Here is a 19857-nt window from a genome sequence, read left to right as displayed (position 1 = left end):
CCCTGAATCTGCACAGAAGGGTAAGTAAGACGTTAGGGGCATTTGCCCATGGTAACACTTAGGCTGGGGGAGGAGGGAGGGAGGTCTATGTAGGGTAGGGGGTAGGATTTTTTTAAGTTTAGGGTTGAATTCTGCTTTAAGGGTCTTTGGGTGCAGGGGATGAAAAATTTGGATGTGCAATGAATATGTCGTTGCATTTAACTTTAGCAGTATAATACCAGATCTCATAAATTTTCTTCTGTTACCAATTTTTCTCTTATGATTCTGAGCTCCACATCTAGTTTATTGTATATACTAGCTACAGATAGTTCCACCAGTGCAAGTAGATACCATGTATAGTTAAAGTTTCAAAGCAAGAAGTGTTACTCACAGAAAGGCTGCTGGTTACTTCTGCCTCCATTGACTTGACCACACAACTCAACTGCATACAGTGTTGGACTGGCCCACAGGGATACCAGGAAAACTCCCGGTGGGCCCAGGTGTCAGTGGACCCTCATGCTGCTAAACATTTGGCCTATTTCATGGTCAGTCCCTATTTCTATGAGTACAAAGAGGCCAAGTAGATGGAATAATGGATTATAGTATGTAAAGAAAAGAGACTAGGAGAATAGAGGTTCAGCGAGGAGAGGAAGAATACTAGCACTGAGAGTGGGCCCCTGGTCTAAGGTTTTTGGGTGGGCCCCTGGTGTCCCAGTCCGACACTAACTGCATACATACAGTATAACTCTAGTTGTTTGACTTTCTGTGTACAGTGATTTAAGGTTCAGTATATTTAGTCCATTTGAAATATCAGCCCTGTTCAGCAGGGTCTTGTGGAGCATAGCTGTATTTTGCTTTTTAATGAACTGTCTGCTGTTTTTTCTACAGATATTCGGCACCACCCTTCCGTTTATGATCCGTTCAGATTTTCTGCCAATTGTGAACATTTTAGTTTCCAAACACTGGCCAATAGCAAATTCAGTAAATAAAGGCTGAATTAGCAGCCAGAACCTTTTGGTGTGTTTACTTGTGTATTTGTAACTGCAATAAGTGTATGCAACTAAATTTCTATTAATATGCAAATATAATATACAATTGTATTTTGTAGTTTAATCAGAGAGAGCTGCCTCCCACAGTGCCCATACTCATCCTTTAGCAAGGCCAGAGGTGCACGATCAATTCTCAAGCATATATGTAGAAGCAGGATCAGCATTCTCTGTTATTTGTGTTATAGTGATTTATTTCAAACAAAATAGCATCTCATCCGACGTTTCGGTCTCACCTGGACCAATATATATATATGTATATATATATATATATATATATTTATGTACAGTGGACTAACTAGATGCTACTGGGCCCCACAGCAAATTAATTTTAGGGCCCCCAACATCTCCAGAGGTTGTCCTGTTTTACCAATATATATTGACATTTATTTAGGGCCTCATAGGCCCCCTATACCTCCTGGGCCCCCTGCAGCCGCAGGGTCTGCTTCCTCTGTAGTTACGCCCCTGTATATGTATATATATATATATATATATGTGTGTCTGTAAGATCCGTACTCCTTAAGGGTATTAAATCATGCAAGTGCCCGGGTGCTACACCTGGGATATTCGTTATACAAACAGATTTGGCAGCGCGCTCCTTGGTCTTCTAAAAAAGACTGACTACTTTGCACAAGATATGTTATATACACATCATAAGCTTTGGATTTGATCAACCTGTCCCTCCCAAGCATTATACCTGCTATTCAGAGAACTGAAATGAAGTGAAACTCCTAGGGTTTTTCTCTAGACAATGGTTTTTAGAAATTTTTTGCACACTTAAGGGCAGATTTATCAAAGGTTAAATGTTAGTGTTTTTTTAATTCAAATTAACTCCAACAACCCCGAAATTCGAATAGTATCTTATTTAAGAAAAAACTCAAATATCTTAAACTGAAACTAATATTATCAACCCAAAACTCGATTAGAATTCGACTAAACTCAAATTGAATTTTTTCTCGAAATGTCAGGAAGGCTATTAACATCTTCAAATGGGTCACTGGACCTCTCCCATTAGATTCTACATGAACTCTGGCGAATATAAATTGATTTCATCCAGTTGACAGCACTCCCTTTTCAATAAAACTGTCTTTATTCTTATTTGGAAAGCAACATCAGCAATATGAATTGGACAGGATCCAGGTATGATGGATCTCGAATGCGAGTTTGGAGTATTCCCAATCTGAATTTGTGAGTTTTGACCAAAAATAACTTGAGAATTCGAACCTTAATAAATCTGCCCCTTAATTTTGAATTGAATGAGAAAATATAGATCACCTTTCCTTCCTGGATAGTCACAACATCAGGCAAACCTCCTGTTACCCTGGCACGATCTGAAAACGATATAATTTGTCAGTAATGATGCCTGGTACATTGATGACATTTTCAGCATTTAACCATGCATTCTCACCAACACACATATTAAATAAAAGCTACTCACTTCTTTCTGCTATTGCAGCTTGCCTGTTAAATAAAAGAAAAATGCCAAATGAACATTGCAAATGAAATAGCTCCTGATTTTTTTTATACTTTCACAAATCTCTTCAACGCTACAGCAGTGGGTAGGCCTGTAAAAATGATTTCACATCCCACCCAATGCTGTGTACTGTCCAAAGCACAAGGTGGCCATTCACTTTTGATATGCATTGTCTTAATAAATAACATAGGGTTGCCTAAGCTGCACAACTATTCATTTCTGCATTGGAAAACTTACTTAAGCCTCTGGAATTCAGCAAAGGCCTCATCAAAAGCTGTGAAAGAGAGCAGACAAAAATGGAGTAAATGGACATGTCAGTAAAAAGAACATATATAAAGTATATATATATACATCAGTTTCAGTAGTGTTTGTAATAGTTTTACAAATATAAATAGTGGTGACAATGTAGTTAAGTGACCTGTGGTTTAACAAAGTAATTCCTGCATGAAGTTTGTATGTTCTCCCTTCAGTTGTGTTTTCTATAAATGCTGTGGACTTCCTCCCTTTTACTGGAATTGATGTTTATGACCTGTCATTGTTAAATGATGAATTAGATTGTCAGTAGTGTGGTTTGACAGCTACAGGAAGAAGAAGTAACAACTGGTGGTTGATAAACAGTGACTTAATGGTGCAAGAAAATGGGAAGAAACATGCATAGGCTCAGGTCAGCTGAATGTCACTAGAATATGCCATGGTTAGAGACAGAGGAATAGTTATGCTGATGTGCAAATGATATTGGCATTGTATTCTGCAATAGCATCAACTTAATCACAGATCATTGTGCTATCCATCAGAAACTAATAAAGTACACTGTTCCCAATGGACCCAAGCTCCATTTTAATACAGAGATCTGATTGTACAAATAGAGGATTCGTATGATTTTCGGACCGTGTGTGGAGAGTCCCGACATTTTTCGTCCGGCGGAGATCGGTCGTTTGGTCGATCGGACAGGTTAAAAGATTTCTGACGGCTGCTAATAATATCTCTGCGTGTATTGCCGATCGTACGATTTTCAGTGGGAGACTGTCACCAGCTTTGGTCGGACATGACTTTCATACGATTGTTGTCAGGGGCAGAACATTGAACTGATCTGTTCTTTTCTACTTTATTTGATCTGAATGGTTAGTGGCAGGTCGGGAGATGGGGAAGTCCGATCGTATGATGATTGCGTCTATGGCCAGATTAAGGGGCCAGCAAAAATTTAAGTGGTCAAAAGTCAAATTTTTTCCAGATTCAAGATAGAGGTGAAAAAAAACCACAAACACAATATACTCAAGGATATTCTTTGAACCATGAAAAGTCGCCAGAAAAAACCCGACAAATGAAAGCTGGTGAGGGTCAATAGTAGTCAGGGTGAATTGTCTGAAAGCTTTAATTAGATCATTATTTTCCCAGTTTATTAAAACATTTGGCTTGGATTGATTCTTGTGGGTGGGCAATTTTTTTCTATGGAAAATGTGTGCTAGAGTATTCTGTCACGTTTTCTCTTAAATCAGCTAACATTTGAGAAAAAAAATGTCAATTTTGTCATTTTTCTTTTCTAAAAAAGTATACTTTTCCAATCCTTATATTCCTCTTTCCAAATCCCTCTAGTTGCTTTGTATGCCCTATGGATTACTGGAATTTTCTGTTCCAGTAATCCTATGTCCATAGTACATTGCCAAAGTCATACCTAAATCATCTATAAATGATTACTATTATCCTACTGTTTCCTTATATTATAGCCTCTAAGATCACTACCTCATCCTATCAGATCTATGTAGAATCATTCAAATCTTCCAATCGAAACAACTCCAAATAAACATTCTTCCTACTTGCCTGAAAACCACCAGTAAGTTTTTCATTTACATCCACTTTATTGCACTGCATAATATGTTTATGATTAAATGAAAAGTTCATGGCTTGGCTTTAGTATATGTATCATTGTAAATAATTTGTAAACTAAAGATAGTCTGTATATAGGGGTCTGTGGGCCTAATTGCATTTTTGCCCATATATTGCAAAATTAATATTGGCCAGTTCAGTAAATGTAGTAATTGTGTTGTATGGAAAACTAGTTCTCCAGGTTATCTAACTTTAGTTTACAAGATCTATGGTTCAATATCTCTCTGTGTCTGGGAAATGTACAATGGAATGTGTAAAAGTAATAAGTTATTATAAGACCAAATATAGTGTGATATTAAAGGAAAAGAAAAGCTACCAAGGCAGTTTATTGCCAATAGATTAACCGCAATAGTGCAAGCTAGAACACAATTTTTATACTTTAGAATGCTTTTTCATACCTGAGTAAACAGCTCTAGACACTGTCTCTGTGTTTTAGGATAGCAGCTGCCATATTAGTTTGGCTCAGCTTACAGCAGGGAGGGGAGGAGGGAGAGAAGCAAACTGAGCATGCTCAAGCCCTAGCCCTGGAGGTTTAAGCTGAAAACAGGAAGTCTGATACAGAAGCCCATGTGTACGCAATAGAAGGAAAAAATGTGGTGTTTTTTTTGACAGAGGACTCAAAGCAGAATTATTTTGAGGGTTTACTGGTGTATTTATAAAGACCTTTCTGATAAAGCTTACTTAGTTTTAACCTTTCCTTCTCCTTTAAAGGTATAAGAAGAGTTTTAAGGTGGCCATAGACGTAACAATTACGATCTTTCTTGGAAAAGATCTTTCCAAGAAAGATTGTTTGTTTCAATACACACGTGTAGAGCTGAATCGTCAGATATACAGGTAGATATACGGGAAGAAACAATAGAATTCTACCTGTATCTGACGATTCAGCACTAACAATGGCCGATGTTTGGGTCCCTTCAAAGGGTCCCGATAAAAATTTTCTGTCCAGCCCGATCGACGAGCCGACAAATATCCAAGTCTTCTGCCGATATCGGTCGGCTCTTTTTCCACCGAATATCGGACGAAAATTTGTTTTGTACGATATTATTTGTGCGTCTATGGCCACCTTAAATGCTGTTATATCTCCTCTAACATAATCATGTTGAAACGTAGTATGACTTGAAAGCATTTCAGTATTTCCTTTACCTTGTCCAGAAAGATCAACGTTCCTTGTGTGTGTTGTTTTTCCATCAAACATTTCCAGAACATATTTGCCTTTGTCATTTGGTGTAGGCTCATTTATCTGAAGCCACATCATCTCTCCAGTGACACCAGTCTTAACTCTGTCTGTGTATTTTATCTTGGCATCGCTGAAAAACATTTTTGAAATGTCTTTATAATTAGATAGCAGGGTGAAAAATGTTATCACTAACATAAGCAAACAGGTGCACGGATACCGCTGTGTCAGATAAGCCAGAACAAACAGCATTAATATGGAAGACGATGAAATAATGTGTCTAACTTACTTGTGACACCAGCTTACTTTCAAATCTTCTATATAGTAATTTACAAAAGTATACAATCTGATGCCTTCTTCATTGCTCTGGATCTTGAGTTGAGAGGCAGACTCGGCTGAAAGAGAGAGATAAGAATTATTTTGAAGCAAGGCATTTAAAACTTCCTTTCTACCTGGACAAAGAAGGTATATGGCAATGGAAAAAGTCACTCTTACAATCTGTAGCAAACATTATGCATGCTCCCTTAACAAAAACATGTTAAATACTGTATATACGGTGTATATATATATATATTTATAGCTACAGCTAATGCATAATGTATTCAGAGCAAGTGACAATGCATTTCTAACCCAATTTAGATAAATACACAGAGACCAGAGTGTAATATGTTTTAAACAAATGTAATGACTTGATTGTATACTAACTGATAAAAGAAAAAAGGTTACTACTTACCAATAACTTTGCACACTGCTGACATGAGGTCATCAAATGCTACAGAAAAAGGAAGGACACGGTTATTTCTAATATCCTTAAAGATATAGAGGGATTCTATATTACAGGTATGGGATCCGTTACCCGGAAACCCGTTATTCAGAATGAGCCGAATTACAGGAAGGTTGTCTCCTAGAGACTCCATTTTATCCAAATAATTAAATATTTCAAAATGAATTTCCTTTTTCTGTGTGATAATAAAACAGTACCTTGTTCTTGATCCAGACTAAAGGTGGCCATACATGGGCCAATAAAAGCTGCCGACAGACCTAGTTGGCAGCTTATTGGCCCGTGTATGGGGCCCCCTGGCAGGCTTCCCCGATCGAGATCTGGCTGAAAGTTGGCCAGATCTCGATCGGAAGGGACTAAAAATCCCGTCGGATCGCGGCCGCATCTGTTCGTTGATGCGGTCCCGCGATCCGACCGCCCGTTAGGTATCGTTAGGATCCGATCATTGGGCCCTAGGGCCCACGATCAGATCAGCCCGATATTGGCCACCTCAGGGTGGGCATATCGGAGGGAGATAAAACTGAAAGCAGCCACTATGTAACAATTAGACTTTTAAATATTATAAAATAAACCCAATTTGCATCTGAATGCAACTGTGAGCCTTAGCATTTTATGCATAAAAGTCGATATCATATGTGACTGAAGGAAACTTTGTCTTGGCCTTTGTGACATAAAAGCCACAGAAACCAAAGTAATTATAGATGATTCTAAGGGGCAGATTCACTAAAGGGTGCATTGTCGCCGGAGACCGGTTCGCACCACTTCGCCACTTCGCACCACTTTTGCAGGCAATTCCGCTTCAAAAAAGGAAAAGTCTCCAGCGTTTTTTGGACTTAAATGCATTTTCGGCACATAGGATATGATGTAAGTGACAGAAGATTGAGGAAGATCTAGCTGCTTTTAAGCACTTGGTCTGAGGTGGTGTAGTCAACTCTGGCGAAAGAGGTATTGTTCAGTAAAATCCGCACTTTAGTGATTTCGCAGAGTAATGGTCCCGTTCGTTAGCGAATTGGCAACTGCGTCTGTTGTAATGAATTGGCAATGTCGCTGCGAGTAACAACGCTGGCGAAAAGTCGCTAGCATTAGCCACTTCACCCTTTAGTGAATCTGCCCCTAAATTTGAGCTTTGCAGCAGTTGTAAAGTGAGAACATACACTTAAATGTCATGATTTTTTTAGAAGGGCAATTTAAAGCCGGAGACAGGGAGCGACATGACAGCACCATGAAAACAATGTGTATCTAACCTGAATCCTTAAGCTTGAGCACACTCTTGTCTTTTCCTCTGTCGTCTTTAAGTATAAGTTCATAAACACCGGCATCTTTTTTAGTAAACTGTGGGGAAAAAAACACATTTAAAACATAGGTACAGTATCACACCAGCAAAAAAAAAACAAACTAGGGGACTCCATGGTCTTCAAGAATGCTACAAGGACTCGGCAAGGGTTAAAACATTTAATCTACAGAATCACTATAAAAAAATATGCAAAAAATAAAAGATGCAGCATTCTCTCTTATTAGTATGTGGGGATCTTTGTACACATTTCAAGGCAGAACAAACTCTCACATTTACAAATGTCTAGAACCGGTTACCTGAGTCTGCTATACCAGTTAAATGAGAATGTTGCACAATGCTTCCATAAACGTTCTTCACCATCAGGACTAATATGAAGCAAATTAACTAGCTTGATATAATTGTATGCAGTTTAACGCACAAATATTACATAGCACTGGTGTGCTAAAGGCTAAATTCATTTTCATGTATTTGGACATAAGAGACTGTAATCTAATAACATTACAGAATGGTATGTTGAATATCTGGCCCTTTTAGATTTGTCAGTGTCTGATGGCAGAGAGAGGGACAAATAGGGGTTATTTATTAAAATAAAAAACTCGGTAAAAAAAATTTGTACTATAAAATCAGATTTTTTAGTGGAATCTTGAAAATTTTTCAAGATTTATTAGACCTAGAGGATGCAAAATGTCAGAATCCGAAAATACTTCATCTTCAACCTGCCTAGGTCCTGTAGAAGTCAATGGCAGGGGTCCTATTTGCAATTTTAAGGTATTATAGTCTGCGCTGAGTTTCGTACGATAATCCGAACATTTAGAGCTTTTCCACTGCTTTCACAAAACATTCAGACTTTCCAGGTGTTAAATCCCAAATTTCCGATTTTTTTGCGAGACAATCCAAAAAAGTCGCAAGTTTTCGTGCGACAATTCAAAAAAGTTGCATTTTTTCCTGATCCGATTTTTTTGTTTTTTAATTATAAATCATGGATTCTAGTTTGGTCAGATTTTGATACATAACTCCCATAATGTTCCAAATTAATTGTTTTGCCATTAACGTTGCTCTTACTGGTGATTTTGGCAGCTCTCGATCCAAGGAGCTTACAGCAAATTGTAAAATGCAGGACTCATTTTGCAAATTGTAAAAATAATTCTACATTCTGTATTAATAAATGACCACTATTATCTTTAATAGGCTTGGCAGAAAAGTGGCTGAATGGGATGTTATAAAATGGGATAGTATATTCTTTACAGTGTTATACATGGACAGCGTGGCCTACAGTTTTATAAGGGAATATCTCAAATCAAGGACATTTACACAAGGCCAAGGACTGCAGTATCCCGAGAAGCCTCCGGAAGTGCAGTTACTTATTACCAAGACAAACAAAACACAGGCTTAAATGACAGATGGAATCAACAAACAAAGCAACTGAGTGCCCCCTCTCCATCTGAATATCTGTGTATTGTATACTCCATGGAAACATTCCTGTCCACCTTCCAAGAAAACTGGAATGTGTGAACAGATTAAAAGCCATGGAACAAAGGATACTTTCCAATCCAGCAAGAATTTGGGATATTGTTAAAACTAAAGTTTACTAAAGTGTAATACAGTGACAATTACTGGAATCCTTCAATGTAGATACTGGATGTTTACAAATAAATATTAGTGGCCAAACTGGAATAAAATCTCTCCACCAGTTTCACATAACTAAAAAATAAAAACAAAGGCGGAAACAAGGAACAGTTTAAAGAAAAGGAACACCTCTAAGGATATCGCAATATAAACATATGTATTTTTAAAAAGCCATTAGACAGACAAAAACAGAAGGCATTAACTTTTTGCTGGTATTATATTATGATATATATTATGTTTAAGCTGTAAACAAATTTACAGATGTTTGACAGTTACAGAAAGTGACTTACCTCAGTAATGAGCAAAGTACAAACACCATCTTTAAATTCATGTTTCTCATCTTCCACTATCTCCCTTTCATCTTTGTACCAAGAAATACTTGTGTCGTTTTTAATGTTAGCCACCTATGAGAACAATAAAATAGACAATAATGCACACACCAGCAAAGGGCTGCATCCCAAAACCATCAACTTTAACTGAACTTATTTAGTATGTTATAGAATCGCTAATTCTAAGCAACATTTCAATTGACCTTACATTTTCCTTTTTTATATAGTTTTTTTTAATTATTTGCCATCTTCTGACTTTTTCCAGGTCTCACTGATCACAACTAAAACAAAAAAGCTCTGTAAGGCTATACTTCCTCAAGAACTCATGAACTCTTCTTCCAATGTCTTACCTTGCTTTTTAGCAAAACATTGCACTCAGGGGTAACTTCCCACCCAAGATACTCAACAAAATGAGGACCTTTTTAGGAAATAAAAAAAACAACATTCAGAATCAGTAAGTTATCCCTTCCAATTTTTATTTCAATTAATATATTAATGGATTATAATACAGTATGATGGATACAAAAGGAATCATGATAATGTACAATGATGTATTGATTATTTCTCTTAAAATCTTGATTTAAAGTGAAAAGACCATACACAGTGAGATATGGCCAGCAAGCATGTCTCTTGATCAGATTGGCATAAACTGAAATATGGTTAGCTGATGATCCAGTTGGTCTAAATCTGCTGTTTGTGGATGATCTCACTGACCCCATGAAGTTTGTCTTCTAGTAGCAACCTTTTTTCCCAAGTAAAGGAGAAAGTATGCTATGAGCCAAAAGGAAAATAACTCCAAGCTCCTTTACGTAATCTTTAAGCGAATAGTGTGATTGCATCTACTCTATGAAAATATAAATGGATTAGCTTTCACCCAATACAATTAAAAGTGTCAAATTAATATTAAAAATCCCCAAAAATAATCATGGATTGTAATCTAAAGAATACAAAGTTATTGTCCAATTTCAGAACCTAACCTTCTCCACACAAGTGGAAATTTGTAAACAACAAAATCTTTTTCTTCGTATAGTCTTAAATTGGCCAAACAATTGCTGGGAAAAGCTGCCCCTCCAGACTTAGCAGCTTATTGGGCCTTTTAAAGATATTGCTGGGCAATGACCACATTGGTTCATCAATGAGGTCCTCACCCAACGAGTTTCTGAAGACATTAGGAGACCAAACTATCAGATCATTCCAATTTTGCCAGCCATATTGGTGGTAAAGATTCGCTTGTATGGTGACCTCACAAAATGAGCAGATCTTATGATGTATGACCAGCTGCACTAGAAACATTCTTAATTGCTAAAAATAGAATTAGATATTAAAATCTGATTTATATCTATATATATAGATATATATCAACTCTCTGTTTTTTTAAAGTGAAGTAGTTATAAATACTGTACCTTGTTTCCTAAACCATTCTTGTCTCTGAAATCTTGCTTCTTTCTGTAACTTATCAAACACTGTGGAAATGAAATAAGATCAGAAGAAGAACAATACAACATCTCATAATGTCACAGAAGCAGGAAGTAGTTTATTTAAAAAAATAAATTATGATTTTACAGGAGAACTTCTGTCTCTGGGATGTGAAATATGAAATTCTAATATAATTCCGCATTTAAGTTGCTGAATCTAAACCCAAATGTTGTTTTCAATGTCTAGACGAGGTCATCACATTGCTAACAGTAGAGCAATGCACAAAAGTATATTCTCACCATCACCAATCAAAACCAAGCTGGACTGATTGGTTGCTTTTCCATCCTGTAGCTGGAAGGTATATGTGCCTTCATCTACATCTTCAAGTTTCTCCATGACCATTTGTACAATACCAGTGTTACGATCCATACTCATCTTGTATTTCTTTAAGAACAATAAGACATTTAGTTATCAGCAGCTGAAGATGTATGTACAATAATAAGTACTACAGATTCATTTTGTCATGACTTACATCACCATCCTTAATTTCCTTGTCATTGAACACATGGTTGGCCTTGCTATTAGCAGAAAGTTTCTCAGTTTGCATCCAAAAGCGAACTTGTCCTTTCTCAAAAATCTCAACAGCTAATTCTGATTGAAGGGGAATAACTGAAAATGGAAAATAAAAATAGTCCAGGTAATAAGTACACAAGATCGTAGCTTGTCTTTTTAAAAACCTGAAAATGATCTGGTTATGTATAATCATGCACAATAATATAATCATCACCTATAGGTTTCTAGGTACACACATTCTTGCTGAGTTTCCAATTCATTCTTCTCTATGAGATATAGACTAAAACTGTGTACTGGCTAATCACTGGTCAGTTTGGCTCACTTTGTGTTTAGATACTGGTCAATACTATGTGGGCAATATATTTTTTATTCCATGGCATCCCTTCAAAAAAGGTCACAAAGATATAGGCACAACTTAAAAAAACCCTTGTGGAAATAAGTATTATTTAAACACTATTTTAGGACAGCAGCGAAGCCCTCCAGTCGATTTACACAGTGCATTATGCAAGCCTCTAAATCTGCTGAGAAATCTAATGCTACTTCTGAACTTTACATTCCAGTTGGCTAAAGCAGCTATAGAGGATCAAAGCAGCACATACAGTATATGAACAGACACTTTGTTCTCTGAATTCGTATTTAAGTCATTAGCGAGAGATTGGCTGCAGTACCACCAAGCACCAACTGTATTTATAGCTCATAAAAAACAATGAATGTCATTAACAGTTACTTGTACCCTTCTGCTGTATATTAATGTTGGACAGATCTAACCACAACCATGTTAGTGTATATATTGTTACTTATATGGTAGGACCATTAGGTCAAAACAGAGTGCAAAGACCTGTGTATGGCACAAGGATACAGCTCTGCCTACATTTGGCAAGACTGTATTCACAAGGGCTGGCAGGAGGAGGGATATTGGTGTGCCCCCTACCATCCCATAACATGCACATCATTCAGACACACAAGCTAGATAGTACAAGAAAGAAGTGCTATCTAAATTAGCACTAATGGCTTGCTGTTGTACCCCTTAGTGCTCTTGCATTTCTGTCTAGGCGTAAACCCCTTAAACCTTATGGGTGTCATGCCCTCATGCCTGTGTTTATTGCCAGATGGGTGCAAGAAATTCATAAGCCTTGATCTATAGGAACGGGTTTTTAATAAATAATAATTTTTTTACTTATGTATTAAAGGGGACTCGTCACCCCAAAAATTTTTTCCAAATCTTATTTTATCATGTTAGTCAAGCAAAATGAACTTTAATTACACCATATAAATTATTAGAATCTCGTTTCCTTCAGTCTGGGAATTCATAATTATATAAAGCAGGCAGGTGCCATTTTGTGGACACTGTTATTGAGGTAAGCCTTGCATCATCTCAGAATCTTGTTTGTGCACCAGAAAAGGGGACCTGATGTCCATCCCCATGCACTGGCTACACAATTAAATGGTTAAGAGAACTGGGGGAATGTGGGGAGAGCAGGGATATCTAGGAAGTTCTGAATGGAAAGGGAAAGTAATTGCTTGTCCCGCCTCTATGCCTAAGGCATAGAGGAGGGGCAGGCAATATGTGATTGACAGCTAAGATTTTTAAATGAGTTTACAGCAGCTATGAATGCTTTAATAAAAAAAAGAATTTGGATTTCATGTTTAATTTGAAAAGGACTTTTATTATACTGTTTTTTATGTCTGGGTGACAGGTCCACTTTAATTGTGCTGGAGACTTGCTTTTGCCAGCTAAATTGTTGCCTCATCATAATTTCTTTACAGGGCAAATGGTATCCTCCCATTAGTTTTAGGAAATAAAGTTGTTACAATATTGGCTGGGATTGAAAAACAAGTTGGATAACTTTAAAACAAATTGTTTGCGGCTTGCTGTTAACTCAATGAGAATGCAATAACAATAATTGTTATGATTACAACATATTTTGGGCAGGTTCCATGTGATGACTAGTGGGGCGTCTTGCCAATTGTTTGATATAGAAAACTCCGCACATGTGATACAATTTGTAATAAACTGAGAAATCAGTAATGAAGGCACTGACAGATTTAGCTGAGCTTCAAGAAAGACATGTTGCGTAGACATAGTGTAACCTTAAACTGGAAAGACAGGTACTATGTCATAGGAAGTATGTCACTTCCTCTACCAACAACCTACTACCTACATTGTTGATAGCCAGGTAAAAGAACCCCATCAGAACTCACTCAGGATAGGTGACAGTTAGACAAGGGCCTTTTGACTGCCACTGTTTTCCACCAGGTGGTCATTGTGATCAGAACACCCTAGGTGAAGTACTTGGGTCAGCACACACTCCTTCAAGTTGTCCGGTGCACGCTCCAATAGTGGCCACAATCCACCAAATTCGATCAAATTTCAGAAATGGACAGCACCGTATCATGGGTAAAAAGCCTTTATTGTAACTTGGCTACGACCAGAGACACAGTTACGTTTCAAGCCACATCCTGGCCCTTTATCAAACCAAAGTTTCTGAAATTTGACAGAACACCCTAGGTGCCAAAGGACTTTATGTTTGTTTATTATATATGGGGGCCTTCATGACACCTGGAGTTACACAAACAGTTCCAAAGCTAGGCAGGTTGCACGAGTCATTTCTGACTGATAGCAGCCTTAACCCTGTATAAGCATGATGTCAGCAGTAATCTACCTCCCCCACTGGTTTACAAGCAATTAAATGTAAGGGTTCTGCTGAAGCAGTCAGAACCAGATTCTATATCTGTCTAGGGTGGGGTTCATGTTATAACAGTTTTTTAGATACAAAAGTGAAAATACCTGGGAATTTGTGGTCATGGCTGAGTTGAAGGAGGCGTTTCAACTCTGGAGAAAAAAAAGAAAGAGTTACATATAGCTATATACTGTAAATACATAAGCTGGCCATATATGTCCATATTTGGCCAGGCAGTTGGGTTGATTTTTACCATACTGCCCAACCATCTGTGCAAGTGTGGTAATTCAGACAGATACTCCTATAATCCAAATTGTACATCACTGCTGTATAATAATAATAATCAAGGATTATCTGCCCTGATAGAAATTCTCTGTTTGTTGATTGGACGGAAGTAAAGAGGAGCTGCAGCTCCTCCTCAATTTCTACTGTTGCAGTCATTGGGGTGAACCCCTGAAGGTAATAAACAAAAGAATATGTGTATGGACATCGTCCACTGACAGATCAATCATAGACATGCAGATCAGCCCCTGTATAGCTACCTTAAAGGGATCCTGCCATCGGAAAACATGTTTCTTTCAAAACACATCAGTTAATAGTGCTACTCCAGCAGAATTCTGCACTGAAATCCATTTCTCAAAAGAGCAAACAGATTTTTTATAGTCAATTTTGAAATCTGACATGGGGCTAGACATTTTGTCAATTTCCCAGCTGCCTCTGGTCATGTGACTTGTGCCTGCACTTTAGGAGAGAAATGCTTTCTGGCAGGCTGCTGTTTTTCCTTCTCAATGTAACTGAATGTGTCTCAGTGGGACATGGGTTTTTACTATTGAGTGTTGTTCTTAGATCTAACAGGCAGCTGTTATCTTGTGTTAGGGAGCTGCTATCTGGTTACCTTCCCATTGTTTTTTTGTTTGGCTGCTGGGGGGGGGGGAAGGGAGGGGGGTGATATCACTCCAACTTGCAGTACAGGAGTAAAGAGTGATTGAAGTTTATCTGAGCACAAGTCACATGACTTGGGGCAGCTGGGAAATTGACAATATGTCTAGCCCCATGTCAGATTTCAAAATTGAATATAAAAAAATCTGTTTGCTCTTTTGAGAAATGGATTTCAGTGCAGAATTCTCCTAGAGCAGCACTATTAACGGATTCATTTTGAAAAAAAATGTTTTTTCCCATGACAGTATCCCTTTAAGATGAGTATAGACTGCAGTTAAAGCAGTGTTTATAGGAGGAATTACTTTTTCTAGAAACATCCATGTAAGTGTACCTGCAGGGTAAGTGATTGCTTTGTTTTATATAAAACGACAGTAACTACACACCTTCCAGCCATTTACCGGGAGTAAGAGAATGGGAATGTTTAGCTCTTGTAGTGTATATATACATTTTGGCATTATGGACCAACAGTGTAGGGGAGCTAGCCCAAACAAAAAGGACATTAAAATTGTGAGATCCATAGATCTTTTTAGTTTGATAGCTTGTTGATAAAAACAAATGTGTTGAGTTACCCTCTGCATCTAATGTGTAGCTGGATGAAACACCATCAGTATCTGTAACAACACAGGAGTAAATTCCCAGGTCCTCTTCTGAGGGATCATTGAATGTGACTTTTGTTCTGCAAGAACGAGAGTTTATTAATAAATTATCAACCCATTGTAATTCTTATATTTATATAAATATATGTCTAGGGTTATGTGTAAATTTTATAGCACAAATAGTTTTCATGCAGCAAAAATCTATATGATGATGCAGTAATTCTTATAAGTTTCATAACAATAAGAGAACAATGCTATAATAATGCTAATGCTCACTTGCCACCTTTGGTCTCAATGGATACTCTTGATGAATCATCAATTGGTTCATAATTCTTGGACCATATGAACTTTGAGTCTGGAGTTAACTGATCACATTCAAAGTTCAAAGAAATGATACCATTGTCATCAACAATCACCTCAACTTCTTTGGTACCTAGAAAAACATCCGGAACACACACTGTTGGTACAATGAAGTATTGTCTTCCCGGGATAAAGAAAATGAAATGCAGTTGTTTTCTGGTTTCCTTATTACTTTTGAAGTCAAGTTGTGAAGATGCATTGGAGTGCATCTATAGTTTGGGTGGTTTCCCATGCAGTCCTAAAGTCCTATAACCAAGTACAGTGCCTGTAGCCCAATAGATTACAGGCCAACTCTCTATACTATTTTTCCTGCTGTCTTTAGTAAACCTTTTTTATTTTCCTGGTCTCATCTATCCTCTATTCTTCCCTCTATTTCTTCACTTTGTTCTCATACAGAAATGCACTATGTCCATGGTATAGGCATATAAAGCCAAATGATGAAGCCCATTGCAAGTTATCCTGGTGGACCAGTGGCACTGAAGATCCTTCAGCCATAATACAATACTCATTCCCTCCATTTTGTTAGTTTTCACTTATGTAGAATTGCAATTAGTTTCAAAAATATACAACTGAAATGCTAAATCTCCTTGTAGCCCCCACAGATGATTATATGAAGTTCAGTGAAGTGCAAAACCTTTATGTCAGTTTATAAACCTGAAGATGCAACATTGGTATGGAGATCATATTCCTATGTGAAATGTATCTGTTGCAATTATCATGGGCTTCTGAGATGGTGAATTTGACCATCACAATTTGACACACTCATCAAGATTATGTGCAAAAAAAAGAAATTATTCAAGAAAAATCCCACACTTTGATTACTCCATGGTTATCTTCCTAAGGGTAAAGAAACAGAAAAGCTTCTGGAGTGGCTTTTAGCAAATGGTAACAATGTCCATATGTGTAAAATACGTAAAATGGCAGTAGTGGTCACACATTCTATTTCTAGTAGACTTTTGTGTTGCTTGTAATTACTGTTGGATAAAGTTGCTAGACAATTACTTAACTGACTTTTTAGGAATATTTGTAAAGTATTTATGTTGTTAAGGAGTTTCAGGAAGCCCATGCTTATTGTTGTAATATGTGATTCAGGTCCTGGACTGGTTACCAAAGATCATGTACAACAACTCTCACACATTGGTTTGTATTTAAATCTGCAAGGAATTATTAGAAAATATGCGGCATATCATCAGAAAGAACATACTAAGGGGGTTATTTACTAAACTCTGAATGCAAAAATCCTTAAAAATTAGTGATTTTTTTTTTTTATAAAATTGGACTTTTAAAACTCACAAATTTTTCGGAATTTATCAAACCCTGAGGATGGAAAAGTCTGAAAATCCAGCATCTCAGACCTCTCGAGGTTGCATATAAGTCAATAGAAGAAGTCCATTTTTGGGAAAAATGTAATAATGAATGAGCGTAAAAAAACCAGAGCGGTTTTTATCGGAGTTTATAGCAGAAAATTCTGAGATAAAATCAGACTTTGATAAATAACCCCCTAAATATTCATTTGACGTTTGTGCTTCTGATGGTTGTGATGCCCCACATGGAGCTGAAATGGAAGGCGTAAATGAGCAAGTACTATACATAGAATATGGCGGAATAAGGCAAAATGGCTGCCAGTCGTCAGAATTTGTGGTATGAATTGATCAATAATATGCTATTTTGTAATCCAAAACTACACAGCTCATACATCAGACAATTCAAAAGCAAATAAAACATCATTTCAGATTGTTTGTATACTGTAGATCTCAAAGTCAATTTAGAAACTATACGTTATATATACTATCATATGAATGTGAGTAACTACCTGGTTTGGTCTGAGCCAGAACAGGATCTGTTAGATCAGATAATTTGCCAACGCCTGCCTGGTTTACAGCCCTCACTCTCAGGACGTAACGGACCCCTTCCTGTAGGTCTGCAATCTAGAAGTAAAACAAAGCAAGAAGATCAGCAATATAAATGTCAGAACATCATATTAAGAGATCTTCATCCAAAATGTGCTGGTTCTTTAATACAAAATGAAAATAGCAACAACGATAATATTAAAGGGAGATTTACAAAAAAAAATCCTCCTGTATATGCAACTTATGCTATCCTTTACAACTGATTGCGGCAGTCTTCAAAAAATGGAAATTCATGGGCAATATGGTGGTTTGCAATATCTCTGAAAGCAATGAATCCAATATGCACAGCATTTAGTGATCTTTGAACCTACAATGGAATGTTAATCAGGTACTGTACCTTAATGTATTTGTTAGCAGTTGGTTTTTCATTGACACCTCTCCAGTGTTCATCTCCTGCATCTGCCTCCTTAATATCAATATAAAAGCCTGTAACGGGACTTCGACCGGTGTACACAGGGGACTGCCAAAGAAGAACCATGGAGGTGCTCCTGACCTCTCTCATTGTGAGCTGATGTGGAGGTCCTAACCGTGAGAAAACAGTTTGCATGTATCATAAAGACAGTAGGAGGAATGTAATGAAAAATTGCAAGCGTTATTTAAAATGGTGTTTTTGCTAATGTTTATCTCTGCTCGGAATGTACAATCATTCGCTGGCGAATATTACATTGCTCATTATTGCTAAGAGAAGGTTAGCAACACCTGCTCTGGAGTTGCAAATAACCCTATGCGATTGCAAAATGGTATTACATAAACTGGGCATGTTTGCAAAAACCATTTGCGAGGACATTGCGAGGAGGACATTGAGGTCTGTAATCGGTCAAAAAGGACACAAAAATGGTCGTAACATTCGCAAAGGTGTTTGCAAATGTGTTTAGCAATTACAAAACATATAACATTCCCCTAAATGTTTGTCAATATTCAACAAAATGTTGTGCTCAAATAAAAGGTATAGGCCTTTTTAGGCTAATGCCACGCGAGGGCTCAAATTGGCCTGCTGAAATATCAGCTCCTGTGGGGCAATTTGCCTCCTCTCCTGATTGCCATCTGGAACTGTTATCAGCTCAGGTACAGGCACACTCAGCTGATTTTGGTGAAGAAATGTGTACGTTTCCATTCTCGCCCAAAATCAGGCAAGTGCAGTGCCGGACTGGGAGAAAAAGCAGCCTTGGCAAAATTATCCAAGCATCCCATGTAGTGACACGCATGACAAATATTTTCAACCCCACGGTTAACTAGAAATACTGTTTATTAATAAACAGAGCACTATTTCCTGGACCAGGCAGGGGTACATTAGCATAGAATCTCCTCATTATTATACACCCTATGTGCTAAAACTGGCTCTTGCAACAAGTATCTCACCCCAGTTTCTATCAGGGCTATTCTTTTCATTGGATTAGTGGCCCTATACTTACAGTATATTCCCTCAGTCACTCTTATAAAAAAGCAGCATTTTTTTCAACCACATAAACTAGCCTGGCTCTTAAGTTTGGCCCCAATTCCATGCCTGTGTGATTTTGAAGCCAGATCCCCAAAATGCAACTGCAGTCTTCAACCCAGCACTTAGCAGGAACTCATCCCATACAGCAGGGGTCCACAACCTTTTTTTACACGTGAGCCACATTCAAATGTAAAAAGAGTTGGGGAGCAACACAAGCATGGAAAAAAGTCCCTGGGTGCCAAATAAGGGCTGTGATTGGCTATTTGGTAGCCCCAGTGTGGACTGGCAGCATACAGGAGGCTCTGTTAGTCCACAAACATGGTTTTTATGCAACCAAAACTTGCCTCCAAGCCTGGA

The 19857-nt window shown here is 37.6% G+C and overlaps 1 protein-coding gene across 5 annotated transcripts in view; it reads right to left on the bottom strand.

The window, feature by feature from the left end:
- The window catches only part of myom1.S (myomesin 1 S homeolog), an 89201-nt gene that overhangs the window by 10124 nt on the left and 59220 nt on the right, over nt 1–19857 (bottom strand). For all 5 annotated transcript variants that reach the window (XM_041567839.1, XM_041567836.1, XM_018224183.2 and 2 more), the window contains 17 exons: nt 18400–18584; nt 17966–18080; nt 16069–16225; nt 15766–15872; nt 14365–14409; nt 11536–11672; nt 11303–11447; nt 10991–11050; nt 9938–10005; nt 9549–9662; nt 7583–7670; nt 6291–6329; nt 5847–5952; nt 5527–5690; nt 2737–2773; nt 2464–2486; nt 2301–2356 (listed from right to left, as the gene is read on the bottom strand). In XM_041567839.1, coding sequence (XP_041423773.1) covers nt 2301–2356; nt 2464–2486; nt 2737–2773; nt 5527–5690; nt 5847–5952; nt 6291–6329; nt 7583–7670; nt 9549–9662; nt 9938–10005; nt 10991–11050; nt 11303–11447; nt 11536–11672; nt 14365–14409; nt 15766–15872; nt 16069–16225; nt 17966–18080; nt 18400–18584 — 1646 coding nt within the window. The remainder of the gene's footprint in view (nt 1–2300; nt 2357–2463; nt 2487–2736; nt 2774–5526; nt 5691–5846; nt 5953–6290; nt 6330–7582; nt 7671–9548; nt 9663–9937; nt 10006–10990; nt 11051–11302; nt 11448–11535; nt 11673–14364; nt 14410–15765; nt 15873–16068; nt 16226–17965; nt 18081–18399; nt 18585–19857) is intronic.

This window comes from Xenopus laevis, chromosome 6S (genome assembly GCF_017654675.1).
Source record: "Xenopus laevis strain J_2021 chromosome 6S, Xenopus_laevis_v10.1, whole genome shotgun sequence".
NCBI classification, from domain to species: Eukaryota; Metazoa; Chordata; class Amphibia; order Anura; family Pipidae; genus Xenopus; species Xenopus laevis.
The sequence above is the reverse complement of the archived record's forward strand: the minus strand, read 5'-3'. Positions and strand labels throughout refer to the sequence as shown.